Source organism: Vicia villosa, unplaced genomic scaffold (assembly GCF_029867415.1).
Source record: "Vicia villosa cultivar HV-30 ecotype Madison, WI unplaced genomic scaffold, Vvil1.0 ctg.000114F_1_1, whole genome shotgun sequence".
NCBI lineage: Eukaryota > Viridiplantae > Streptophyta > Magnoliopsida > Fabales > Fabaceae > Vicia > Vicia villosa.
In genome coordinates this window covers 1,456,379-1,468,566 of record NW_026705022.1, presented here as the reverse complement: position 1 = coordinate 1,468,566, position 12,188 = coordinate 1,456,379, and the positions used below count along the sequence as shown (strand labels likewise).

Genomic DNA, 12,188 nt, shown 5'->3' with positions numbered 1-12,188 from the left:
CTTTGAGCTTGTGACTGCTTTGCCACTTAACCATGGACTTGAACTACTTAAACACTTCAAATACTTCATCCTTTTTCTTGATTATATATGTCCATAGCTTTCTACTATAACCGTCGATGAATGTGGAGAAATATCTATTTCCACCAATCGAGTCAACTTGCATCAGCCCATACACATCAGAATATACCATCTCAAAGTGATGTGTGGTCCTACAACATGCATCCTTGCTGAATTTACCCTTGCGTTGCTTCGCTTGCACACACTCTTCACAAATTTCAGCCGGGATTTTGATGAATGGCAACCCCGTTACTATTTCCTTCTTTTGCAAATAGTCAAACAACACTTTCATTTGTTTGCACCATTTGTCGTAATTCTTCACATCAATGGTTGGTAGGTTTGTAGAATTCTTTTATTGGAGACATAATTCATGTTGCACACTAGGTATTTGGTGGATCAAAGTAGGCTCTTGATGCCAAATGTTAAAACTTGGAATCACTCTTTTGGTGAAAATGGAGGGTTTGAATGTGGAGAGAGAGAGAGAGAGAGAGAGAGAGAGAGAGAGAGAGAGAGAGAGAGAGAGAGAGAGAGAGAGAGAGAGAGGGATTGAGGGTAAGAAAATATATTTTCATTATAATCGATGAGGATGTCTCCAGGAAATTTATACAACATTTACAAGTGAATTGGGACACAAGCAACATAAGTCAAATAACAGAAAAACAAAATTCTCGAACTTGCAACCGGTTACACAAACCCTGTGCCGGTTACAAGTGCTAAAACTAGAAAATTAACAAACAGTGATAATCGTTTACTGCGAATGCGTAACCGGTTACACCAATTTCAAAAACACTTTTCTGCAGTTTATTTGACTTATTTTAATACCAACAATTGGTTACACTAATTTGAATTATCAAAAACTTTTAACACTTGTTGATAGTGGCTTCCAAATTGATAATATCCTGGTTTGCTAGCACATTTAAGCTATTGTAATGATCTATTTTAACCTCCTTACTCAAAGATTGAGGTTGTGGTATGCTGGGATTGAAAGAGTTATTGTGTATCACAGAAACAACTTGTACACCATTCAACGAACCTGGCTGGCTAATATCTTTCACATTGTGTATCACAGGATCCTTATGGATACATTCTTCAAACTTGAATGACTAGCCTTTTCCACATTAATTACTTCCACCCTTTTATCATTAACTTCCATCATTAACTTAGATGAATATTTTTATTGCTGCCACTTGTTGCTTACTCTTATTCCTATTGTTCTCATCTCCATCTGTAACATTCACTTTGTTGCAACTATCCAATCCATGTCCTAACATCTTGCAATGAGTGCAAAACATAGGGATATTTTTATAGTCAAGCTCGACAAAGAATGCAAGAGCACCTTATGCCTTAGTTGTTGTGTTAGGTCCATTTCAACTAAAACTCTGAGAAAGCGACCAAAGGTTCTGTCATACATCGGCTTAGAAGCAATGACATCAATGCAAATTGGGTGCCAGTGCTACTAGTTATAGCAAATAAGATTTAAAGTCTCCAATATTCTTGAGATAGACCATATAGTCTCACCTAGACTTGTGTCGACGTATTCTTCTACAAACTAGGATTGAAGTCGTTAGTCCAAACGAAAAGTTTCAAGTATATCGTATCCAGGTTCCACGATGGAGAAGACCTCACTCTCCTCGTGTCTTCTATGAATAAAAACTCATAAAAACATTCTCCTAAGGAAGTGATGCCCCATCTTGCATGATCCTTCCACTTAGATGCTAACTTGTTCTTCAAGGCATCCACCGTCAATGGTGTACCCCCTTTGGATCAAATGATTCTTCCATGCAAGTTGTGCTTAGAAGCTTTCACACCTGCAACACATTCATCTTTAGGGGTTTCAATGGCTAATCTATCACCCTTGACACAAAGTTAAGGTAACTGACACAAAAATATATCTCACACACTAGAGTATGCATGAGCAAAAGATTTGGTATTATTTGATTGATCTAAATTGTAGAAGCTAGGGTTGGCCTAGTGGGAGGGTGCTTGGGTCTCAAGGGTTTGCTCCCCTTGAGGTCTTGAGTTCGAAGGAGCCTAAGACTAACTTTCGGAGGCTACGTGGGGCAGTAATACTCTCGGGTGGATTAGTCGATACGGAAAAAAGGAGACCGCTCTATAAAAAGAGAGGGAGTTAGGAGTGTCATCCAAGTAAGGGCACAACATATTATAGTTGGACATGATGATCAGAGATGATTCAGGCAGCAGGGGCGGTAAAATTAGGTTGCTTCATGGCAAAGCAAAGACATGCATCAACAATAAAAAAAATAAAAAATCGCCCCATTCTCCAAAGTATCAAATCTTTGAAGAGTTTTTGGTTGTAAAAATGACTTCCTCTTTACAAGACATAATATATATTTTCTTTAACTAAAAAAACAGATTGTTTATGATATGACATACTAAAAAAAAACAGATTAGAATGAAAACTATTCTATATTATATACACAATGGTCATATTTTACAGTAGTATTCAAACAAGCCTTTATAACATGATACATAAATTGATTGATTTTGGCTTTGTACAATATATACTCAAAGACCCACCAACTTCTGCTTGAGAATAATAATATTCACACTGAATCATGAATTTGTTCATCTAATGGACTTGAACTAATCAATGGTTTCTTGATTTCTTCAGAATTTTCAGAAGTAATAAGCACTTTCTTGTGAGAATATAGTACATAATGTTGACACATTAAAATTGAATCATAGAATATAGTTACCTGCAATAATGATTAAAAAACATAATTATAATTTTTTGAATCTAATAATAGTAATAAAGCTAAAATGCTGAGGTAATTAAAGAAAATTACATACCAAGGATATCATTACTTTACCAATGTTGCCATAGAAATTCACCCATGAATCTAAATATATAGAAAAATTTGAAAGTCATAAGTCATAAATTAGTAATAATATTGATGGATAATTTTATAATTTGATTACTTTGACTAGTAATTAAAGTCACAAACCTTGATCTATAGATTGTACAACCATTTGTGAATAATTAAAAACACCTCCTGAAAAATCAAGGAGAATACTGCCAATGCTAAATCCATCTGTGCTCTTTCTCATGAAGTTCATGAATGCCTACATTTCATAACAAAAATGTCCATTCTTAAGCGACAAATCATTCATAGAGATAATGAAGTAGAATTGATAATATACTAGCGATTAGTGTCTGATAAATGTTTGTGTCTAAAGATGACACGACATAGATACATATTGTGTCATTCAATCTAATTAATCATATCACATAATAATTACTTTATGCATCTAGTCTATTGTAAGTCTTGTCTGCGTGTTTATTAATTTCATTATTTTTTTTATGAAAACACATTAAATACACGAGTCTATTAACAACTAAACAAGTATGAAATTGTGAAGAATGTATTGTAAAAATTGAAGATGATGATATAAAACACATTATATATGAGGTAAGGCATTAAAACCTGGGGAAAGTATTTGATGAGGGTCATACACACTTGAATTGAGCTGCAAATTGCAATATAATTGATTTCCACATGTTATTAGAAGTAATCACAATACAATACAAAAGATAGCTACAAAAGTATTAACAATTGTATCAAAATTTAAGTGCTGCTACAAAGTCATGAAACTCAATTTCATCGGCCAAGGTGTGTGAAGTACCGAGAGACAGACGCGAATACCGGATAAGACATCAGTACTGACACGTCGGCATTAATAATAATTTAAAAACAAATAAATAAGTAAACTAAAAATGTCGATGTCATGTACGACACTGATACGGACAGACACAATTTTTTCGGAGAGGTCTGTTATTCTAAAAACTAAGGTTTAACGAATACATATAATAGGGTTAAAGAATTGAGTAATAAGAAAGAAACTTACTTGAAGATGGAGATTAACCAAAGCCAAGAGTGGGTAGGCAATGCTATGAAAAAACAAACAGCAGCACTAAACCACACACCAGCAAATATCACAATTGCATACCGGGATAACTTTGCACTTCCATTCTGCATAAGTCATTTTAAAAATTCAGCAACTTATTTGGTTTGAGAGAATATTTTCCATTCTCTTTTTTAATTTGAAGCGGGAGAAAATTAATGACAATCGTCATCAATGTTTTAAAAATCAAACTGACACGCGGTGTGTTTGCTTTCATGATTGAGCGCACTTTGAAACGAACTTTTGGTCCGAAGCAAAGTGTACCCAAAATTGAAAACAAACGCTCTGTCATTGAATTATCAAGAACTCAACAACAAGTTTATTGAACTTACTCCATATTTTGCAAATTGAAACAATACAATCAAATTGATTATAACTGCATGAGTGGAGAAAGCAACATCATTAGCAGCTACAGGAATCATCTGCAATTAACAAAAGTTAATTAATCAAAACTTATTCATGTGAACTCTCAACAAAATATTCAACCTAACAATATCAATGTTTGTCAGTTAAATTACACCCGACTCATAAAAAACATTTTAATCATAATGCGGCCACGGTTGAGGCACATCATCCATATTTTTATAGTAGATTTTCACAATATCAAAGATTGCGATGCTACTGACCAAAACCGTTATCGCAACCGTTATGACAAAATAATCATTTTTTTCATTGTTGCATAAAATTAAAAACCATAAAGTAAAAGAGAACAAATATATTTTTTTACCTGTTCATAACCATACTTCTCAAAATATTGTTTCTGAATGACAGGACTAAAGAAGAGGGAAGCGTTGTAAATGAGATATGACCAATGTTTTGTGAAGTTCAAGATTGTATAATCTAAGCTTAAGCCAACCACACTGTTTCCAAAATCACTTATATAAGTTAGAAACAATAAAATACAAAATGAAATTAAAATAAAAACATGAAAAATAAAATAATTGTTACCTTTTTCTACGAAAATTGGAGATGAGTTGAGGGTAACCAGCAAGAGACCATGAAAGAAAAGCTAACCAACCAAATATTTGATAAATTATTTCTAATGCAAATGAATTCCATGCGACCATTTCTGTCTCTCTGTTTTGTGAGAAAGAACTATGTCTAAATTAACAAACTGTGACTAAATAAATTATAATTTACTTTTTTTTGTTCACCTTTATTCACAACTTTAATTTATTTATATTAGTTTTATTACTGAGTTTAATGATATGCTCCCACGGAAACCGTGTAAAATTATTTTATAATATTTTTTAATAAAAATTTATGTCATATTATTATTTAAAAAAAATTTATGTGATAAAATACACGAAAATTATTAATTAATATTATAAAATTAACCGTGTAGAATTATTTTGCGTGCATGTTTGATTTTCTCTTTGTTATTTTATAATTTAATTATTGATATTTTATGGGTTGTTTCAATCTCCGGTTCCACGTAGTAAGGAAGTTTTAGATTTTCTCTTTGGTAGATTTTTATTTTCCAATGTCATTGGTAGATTTTCTGTTGGACTTTAGTTTGGATGAACTTAGTCTAAGAAACTGACCCGATTAGTTGCTTCTTTCTTTCGTTAGTTGCTAATGTCCAAGTACCTTTCCTTGATTTCTTTATTAAAAATCTTTCTTTCCTTCTTTCATTCAATCAAAAATACTATTCTTTAGTTAAGCTATTTTAAAAAATTATTACTATCAAAACTATGAATAGAGTTTGTATAGTAAATTAATAGGTTTATATATATTTGTCTGAGAGACTGGAAACCTCATCAGTTAGGGCTTAATGTAAACTCGATCGAAGAAGTGAGAGTCTCCCGAAATAGACTTATCTCAATGCCAACATGAGTAATTTGGAGTTTTCTTGGACGGGGTTTAACTTAAAAGTTTAGCTCCAGGGGTGCAACCAAAATTTGGCTCAAGAGACTTTAAGTAAAATCTTGTTAAAAGACTTGATTAAAGTTCCGTCCAAGAGGCTCAATGCCTTGCTCGAGAGAGTGAGAGTCTTGTCAGTCAAGGATCAACATATAAACTTGCCTGAGGGGTTGTGAATCCCTCCAAACAGGCTTATCGCAACGCCCCACCTTGATATTATAATTTCTACTAACACTTCTTTTATTGATTTTGATATTTGTAGAAAATCTCAGTCACCTTAATATTAAACTGCTATTATTGTTTTTATTATCAATTAAATTGATGTGATTTGATTTTGTAAAAGTAAGAGGATTGATAACAAGTCCATCACTTAGAAGTCACTCACTCATATGATGATCCCTAATACTTCTCTTGTTGACAACCACTATACAAAAAACTCATTTTCATTTATGAAAGAGTTTGTGATTCTAAAAACCTTTTTAGTTTTTCACCACCGGTTTAGGTCAGTTCGGGGGCCAGTTTTGATATCAAGTGGTTTTAGTTTTCTTTCGATCGTAGTTGTGAGGGATGGAACTGTGGTTCTTCCTACCAAATCTAGCGCCAATCACCTTTAGATCAACTAATGATAAAACCTTTTTAGTTTTAATCCACACTTCTAATGCTCCCATGATTAAAGAGGTTTATGACATTCTCATATCGAATCTTGATCTAATACGACATAGATGATACCATAGATGTTTGTGTTATTGTCTTATCTCTTTTTTTCTTTTCTTTTATTGAACGTTATCCAATTAAATTTTTCTAATAAAAAGCCATATAATAAATCTTTACTTTAGATTTTGGCCTAATTTCCCAATTTTTGTTTTCTGTTCTCCATATTTTAATATATATTTTTTGTCTTTAACAAAAAAAGAAGAAGATTGTTTATCTTACAAAATATTAAAATTAATTAGAATCAAAACTATTATACAAAACTATATACAAAATGGTCATATTTTACAGTAGTATTCAAACAAGCATTTTTATATCATACATGAATTGATCGATTTTGGTTTTACACAATATATACTCAAAGAACCACCAACTTCTACAAAAGAATGATAAGATTCATACAGAATCATTAATTTGTTCATCTATTGGACTTGAACTAATCAATGGTTTCTTGATTTCTTCAGAATTTTCAGAAGTAGTAAGCACTTTCTTGTGAGGATAGAGTACATAATGTTGACACATTAAAATTGTATCATAGACTATAGATACCTGCAATGGTGATTAAAAAACATAATTAATATTATCTGAATCTAATAATAATAATAATAACAAAGTTAAAATGATGAGGTAAAGAAAATTACATACCAAGGATATCATTACTTTACCAATGTTACCATAGAAATTCATCCATGAATCTAAATATGTAGAAAATTTTGAAAGTCATAAGTCATAAATTAGTACTAATATTAATGCTGAAATAATAATTTGATTAATTTGACTAGTAGTTAAAATCACAAACCTTGACCTATGGATTGCACAACCATTTGTGAATAATTTAAGACACCTCCTGAAAAATCAAGCAGAATACTGCCAATGCTAAATCCATCTGTGCTCTTTCTCATGAAGTTCATTAATGCCTACAAAATCGTTCAAAAAGGTAATTAAGTAGAATCGATATATACCAGCAATTCATGTCTGATATGTGTCAGTATTAAAAAATGACACGACCTAGAAATGTGTCGTGTCATTCAATCTAATTAGTCATAGCACATAATAACAACTATGTGCATCTAGTCTATTGTAAGTGTTGTGTCTCTGTTTTTGTCGATTTTTTTATATGAAAACACAATTAATACATGAGTTTATTATCAAATAAACAAGTATGAAATTGTGAAGAAGATATGTATAGTAAAAATTGAAGATGATGATATAAAAGAATATATAGTGTAAGGCTTAAAACCTGGGGAAAGTATTTGATGAGGGTCATGAACACTTGAATTGAACTGCAATATAATGATTTCCACATGTTATTAGAAGTAATCATAGCATAGTACAAATGACAGCTACAATAATATTAACAATTATATCAAAATTAGAGTGTTCCTGCAAAGTCATGAAATTTGTTCCGGACTGAACAAAATAGTCTCACATTGCTTATGGTCACGATTAAGGATAATTTATATACAACATCCATACATGTCAACTCAACAAAGCACCTTTTCTAAACGACAAAGCCGTAAAGGTTCTAACACCCAAAGCTGAAAATACCTCGTAGCTACAGTGACACGGATTTAAGGTCAACTGCTTGAGCTGGACAAAATAGTCTCACATTGCTTAGAAATACACTCATACACTTCAATCCAACGAGATGCCTTTTCTCAAAAACAAAACCGTGAGGGTGCTTACATAGTAAAGCAAACAATACCTCGTAGCAGCAATAGCGGACTTGAGGTTCACCGAAACAAAGTTTAATTTCATCAATCTAAGATGCTAACACAGGTAATATTAAAAAATTAAGTGATAAGAAATAAACTTGCTTGAAAATGGAGATAAGCCAAAGCCAAGATTTGGTAGGCAATGCTATGAAAAAACAAACAGCAGCAATGAACCACACACCAACAAATATTGCAATTGTATACTTGGATAACTTCAGGCTTCCCTTCTGCATAAGTCATTCACAAAACTCAGCAACTTATTTTCTATTAGGTTTTGTTTGGTTCAAGAAAACAGAACAAGCCCTGAACCCAGGGGCGGAGCCATGGCCCAGCCAGCCCGGGCAGGCGCCCGGGCTCAACCCCTATTTTTTTTTTACTCCCTCAATGTAATAGTCGATTTTTAGATAAAATCAGGGATAAAATTAGGGGCAAAATTTGTACAAATAAGGTGTGAAAATTAAAACAGATGAATAATAAATAGTGTAAAGTTTTTGCCCAGGCTGCCTAAAATTTCTGGCTCCGCCACTGCCTGAACCAAAGTGTACTCAAAATTGAAAACAAACGCTATAACTTCGAATTATAAGCACTCAACAAGAAGTTGATTAAACTTACTCCATAAATTGCAAATTGAAACAATACAATCAAATTGATTATAACTGCATGAGTAGAGAAAGCAACATCATTAGCAGCTACAGGAATCATCTGCAATTAACAAATCAAAATATTTTATCAAAAAATAAAAACAAATCAAAATATTCAGCCTAACAATATCAACATCCGTAAATTAGACTAGATCGGTTAGAGTTAGTTGTACGAGTTTTTATATTTGGTTATAGTTAATTATAAGTTAGTTAATTTTGTTACAAATTAGTTAAGATTTGTTAATCGGTCATGGTAATTTTATAAAATGTATCATATATTTATTGTAACAAAAATCTTATATAATTGAATCAATACAAAACATTTCAAGTCTCAGGGGTTGGCCTAGTGATTAAGACCTGCGTCCAGAGATACATTAGATACAAGGACGCAGATTTAAACCTCAACGTTCTAGATGCTACCGACCAAAGCCGTTATCGCAGCCAGTATCACAAATATAAAATCACTTTTTTGTCATTGCTGCATAAAATAAAAAACCATAAAGTAAAATAGAAAAAAATATATTTACCTGTCCATATCCATATTTCTCAAAGTATTGTTTCTGAATGACAGGGCTAAAGAAGAGGGAAGCATTGTAAATGAGATATGACCAGAACTTTGTGAAGTTCAAGATTGTAAAATCTAAGCTTAAACCAACCACACTGTTTCAAAAATCACTTATATAAGTTAGAAACAATAAAATATAGAATGAAATTAAAATAAAAACAAGAAAAATGAATTGTTACCTTTTTCTACGAAAATTGGAAATGAGTTGAGGATAACCAGCAAGAGACCATGAAAGAAATGCTAACCAACCAAATACTTGATAGATTATTTCTAGTGCAAATGAATTCCATGGAACCATTTCTTTCTCTCTGTTTTGTGAGAAAGAACAATGTCTAAACTAGCCAATTATATATAATTTAATTGAATTTTGAATTTTTGAAGGTTTGTTTGAACTTCCGGTTTCGTACTTTCAAACTTCATTGCTAGATATTTTCCATGAACTTGGTCCTAGAAACTGACCCCATTCATCGTAGGTCCAAATACTTTTCCTTGGTTCTTTATTACAAAAAACGTTTCCTTCTTTCATTCAAAATAAAATACTTTTCTTTAATTATATTATATGTATTTTATAATTCAATTTTGAATGTTTAAAGGATTGTTTCAACTTCTGGTTCCACCTATTAAAGAGGTTTCATACTTTCAAACTCCATTGCTAGATTTTTATATTTAATTTTAATTTTCCATGAACTTGGTCCTAGAAACTGTCCTGATTCATTGCTTCTTTGATTAGATCCAAATATTTTTCCTTGATTTTTTTATTAAAAATATTTTCCCTTCTTTTATTCAAAGAACAATTCTTTTCTTTTGTTACATTTTTTATTAAGATTAAATATGTTTTTCTTCTCTTAATAATTTAAAATTCAGTTTTAGTCATTTTCCATAAATTTTTCTATCCATATTTTTGATTTTGTCCCCATTTAGTATAATGGAAGCTAACGTGACACGTCACATCGCATCGCTTAAAATCAATACTACAAAAATGAGACAAATTGCAAGGTTTGATCCTCGTTAAATAGCTGAAAAACAATTAAAACTAAAAAAGTTAACAGATTCTTTGCATTTTCACCATGAATTTAGATTTTAGAATTCTTTGAACCGTGAGTGGAAAGATTCTTTGCATTCTTACCGTGACTTTCTCTTTTTGGTTGTCTTAGTTTAATCGTGAACGTAAACTGTTTGACCAAATGCCTCAAAGGAAAGAACTGCATCTCTTTCTCTATCTCACACACAGAGCCTATGAATTCAAACAATGACTATATGGTCTCATCCCTTATATTTCCTAACAATCGGAAATTCCTTCACAAGCACAAATTTGGTACCTCTGAAGAAAGTTCAATGTCCTCTTTCTCCCAACTGAAAATAAGAATCAGATTCTCTACTTTATGCTTTTCACACGCATTATGCAATGTATCTTCTAAGTTGAGTGCCAGTGATAAAGGCAAAAAATTATGAATTCGTTATTAGCATCAAAGTACAACTGATGGAGTTCCTTCACCAGTTCAAAGACATGCTAATTCCAAGGATATTAGCAACTGAAGGAACCCAAGTTGTGTTGCAATGACTTATTATGTTCCTTGTAGGACTATTGGTGTTTTGATCTTCAAGATGTTGGTTTTGGCTTTCTATTATTGCATTAAACTTCTTGCAACTCGTTACTTTGTTTCCAGCTAACTTACCTTGTTTCAAAACTGTGACTTATCGGGCTGATTTTTTTCTTGTGAAATTATCAGTGATAGACAACTCGAAACCATGTACAAAGAATTTAAGGAATTGAAAGGTGAGTACCCAGAAGAAATTCTCGTAGCTTTAATCATGGAAGAGTATAATAAAGCAATTTGGGAAGAGCTTATTGATAGAGTTGGAGAAACCAGAGTTGTAAGATGTGTTTCATGGCAGAGCTTATGGATAGGGATGACAACGGATAGAGTCGGGTGCGGGTTTTACACTACCCAATCCCGCATCCAAAATCACCATTCGAATTCGAACCCAAATCCAAACCCAAAGACTATTCGGTTGGCAAAATAAAACTCACATCCACACCCGTTGAGTTCGGGTTTTTCTACCAGAACCCGAACCCGCGACAAAACACATAAAATACAACAGCAACATTAAAATTTTTCATCAAACCAAAAAGGTGGAAAAACACCGTAGAAATACAATGTAGAATTATATATATTTATGGGGGACTTATATAATTTGAGGTCTAAGCGGGTGTGGTTTCGGGTTTCGTGTACGGGTTTCACACTACCCAAACCCGAACAAATCCAGTCAACTCGAGTTTTCACTCGTTGACTCGGGTTTGGGTGCGGGTGGGCCCGCGGGTTTAGATTTGTCTGTCATCCCAACTTTCAAAAGTTTATAGATGGATAATGCCAAATCTACGGTTCCGATTTGATTCGTAGTGCATACCAATTGTTTAATTAAATGGTTGTGAGAGGGAATTGTTGCCCCCAATTTTTGACCTCTGAGATCCCATCATTTTCTAAGTGTTATGATCATTATTCTTATACCCCAAAATTTTCCTGCGTTTTTTTTTAAAAAAAAAAAAAGAGAAGTCAACAGACTTCTGTCTAAAAATTTGGAGTTTTATACAATCTTGGATTTTTATTTCATAAATATCCTGATTTTATAAATACTCAATTTTTAGAATTTTTTATACAGTATTTTGGTTCGCTGTTAAATTTATTCTCACATAAACGCCAAATACTGTTT

The 12,188-nt window shown here is 32.4% G+C and overlaps 2 protein-coding genes across 2 annotated transcripts; both read right to left on the bottom strand.

Annotated features, from left to right (window-relative positions):
* Positions 1-2,507: 2,507 nt before the first annotated feature.
* On the bottom strand, positions 2,508-5,064 carry LOC131624328 (cystinosin homolog). Its single transcript, XM_058895277.1, has 8 exons — positions 4,930-5,064; positions 4,709-4,841; positions 4,314-4,403; positions 3,925-4,049; positions 3,504-3,546; positions 3,024-3,141; positions 2,869-2,918; positions 2,508-2,774 (listed from the first exon to the last, which is right to left on the bottom strand). The coding sequence occupies exons 1-8, from the start codon at positions 5,046-5,048 to the stop codon at positions 2,622-2,624; spliced, it is 831 nt and encodes a 276-aa protein (XP_058751260.1). The 5' UTR covers positions 5,049-5,064; the 3' UTR covers positions 2,508-2,621.
* A 1,767-nt stretch (positions 5,065-6,831) lies between these two features.
* LOC131624327 (cystinosin homolog) lies at positions 6,832-10,088 on the bottom strand. The gene is made up of 8 exons (XM_058895276.1): positions 9,656-10,088; positions 9,439-9,571; positions 8,883-8,972; positions 8,373-8,497; positions 7,796-7,838; positions 7,355-7,472; positions 7,201-7,250; positions 6,832-7,104 (listed from the first exon to the last, which is right to left on the bottom strand). Exons 1-8 carry the CDS (start codon positions 9,772-9,774, stop codon positions 6,952-6,954), a joined length of 831 nt encoding a protein of 276 aa, XP_058751259.1. The 5' UTR covers positions 9,775-10,088; the 3' UTR covers positions 6,832-6,951.
* Between the last annotated feature and the right edge of the window lie 2,100 nt (positions 10,089-12,188).

Excerpts from the sequence above, each read along its gene's own strand:
- LOC131624328 (XM_058895277.1), bottom strand. The coding sequence starts at position 5,048 with ATGGTCGCATGGAATTCATTTGCATTAGAAATAATTTATCAAATATTT. Across the intron at positions 4,842-4,929 it reads TCCAATTTTCGTAGAAAAAG|TGTGGTTGGCTTAAGCTTAG; the intron begins GTAACAATTATT and ends TTTTGGAAACAG. Across the intron at positions 3,547-3,924 it reads TGGTTAATCTCCATCTTCAA|CTCAATTCAAGTGTGTATGA; the intron begins GTAAGTTTCTTT and ends TGCAATTTGCAG.
- LOC131624327 (XM_058895276.1), bottom strand. The coding sequence starts at position 9,774 with ATGGTTCCATGGAATTCATTTGCACTAGAAATAATCTATCAAGTATTT. Across the intron at positions 7,473-7,795 it reads TCATCAAATACTTTCCCCAG|GCATTAATGAACTTCATGAG; the intron begins GTTTTAAGCCTT and ends ACGATTTTGTAG. Across the intron at positions 7,251-7,354 it reads TGTGCAATCCATAGGTCAAG|ATTCATGGATGAATTTCTAT; the intron begins GTTTGTGATTTT and ends CTACATATTTAG.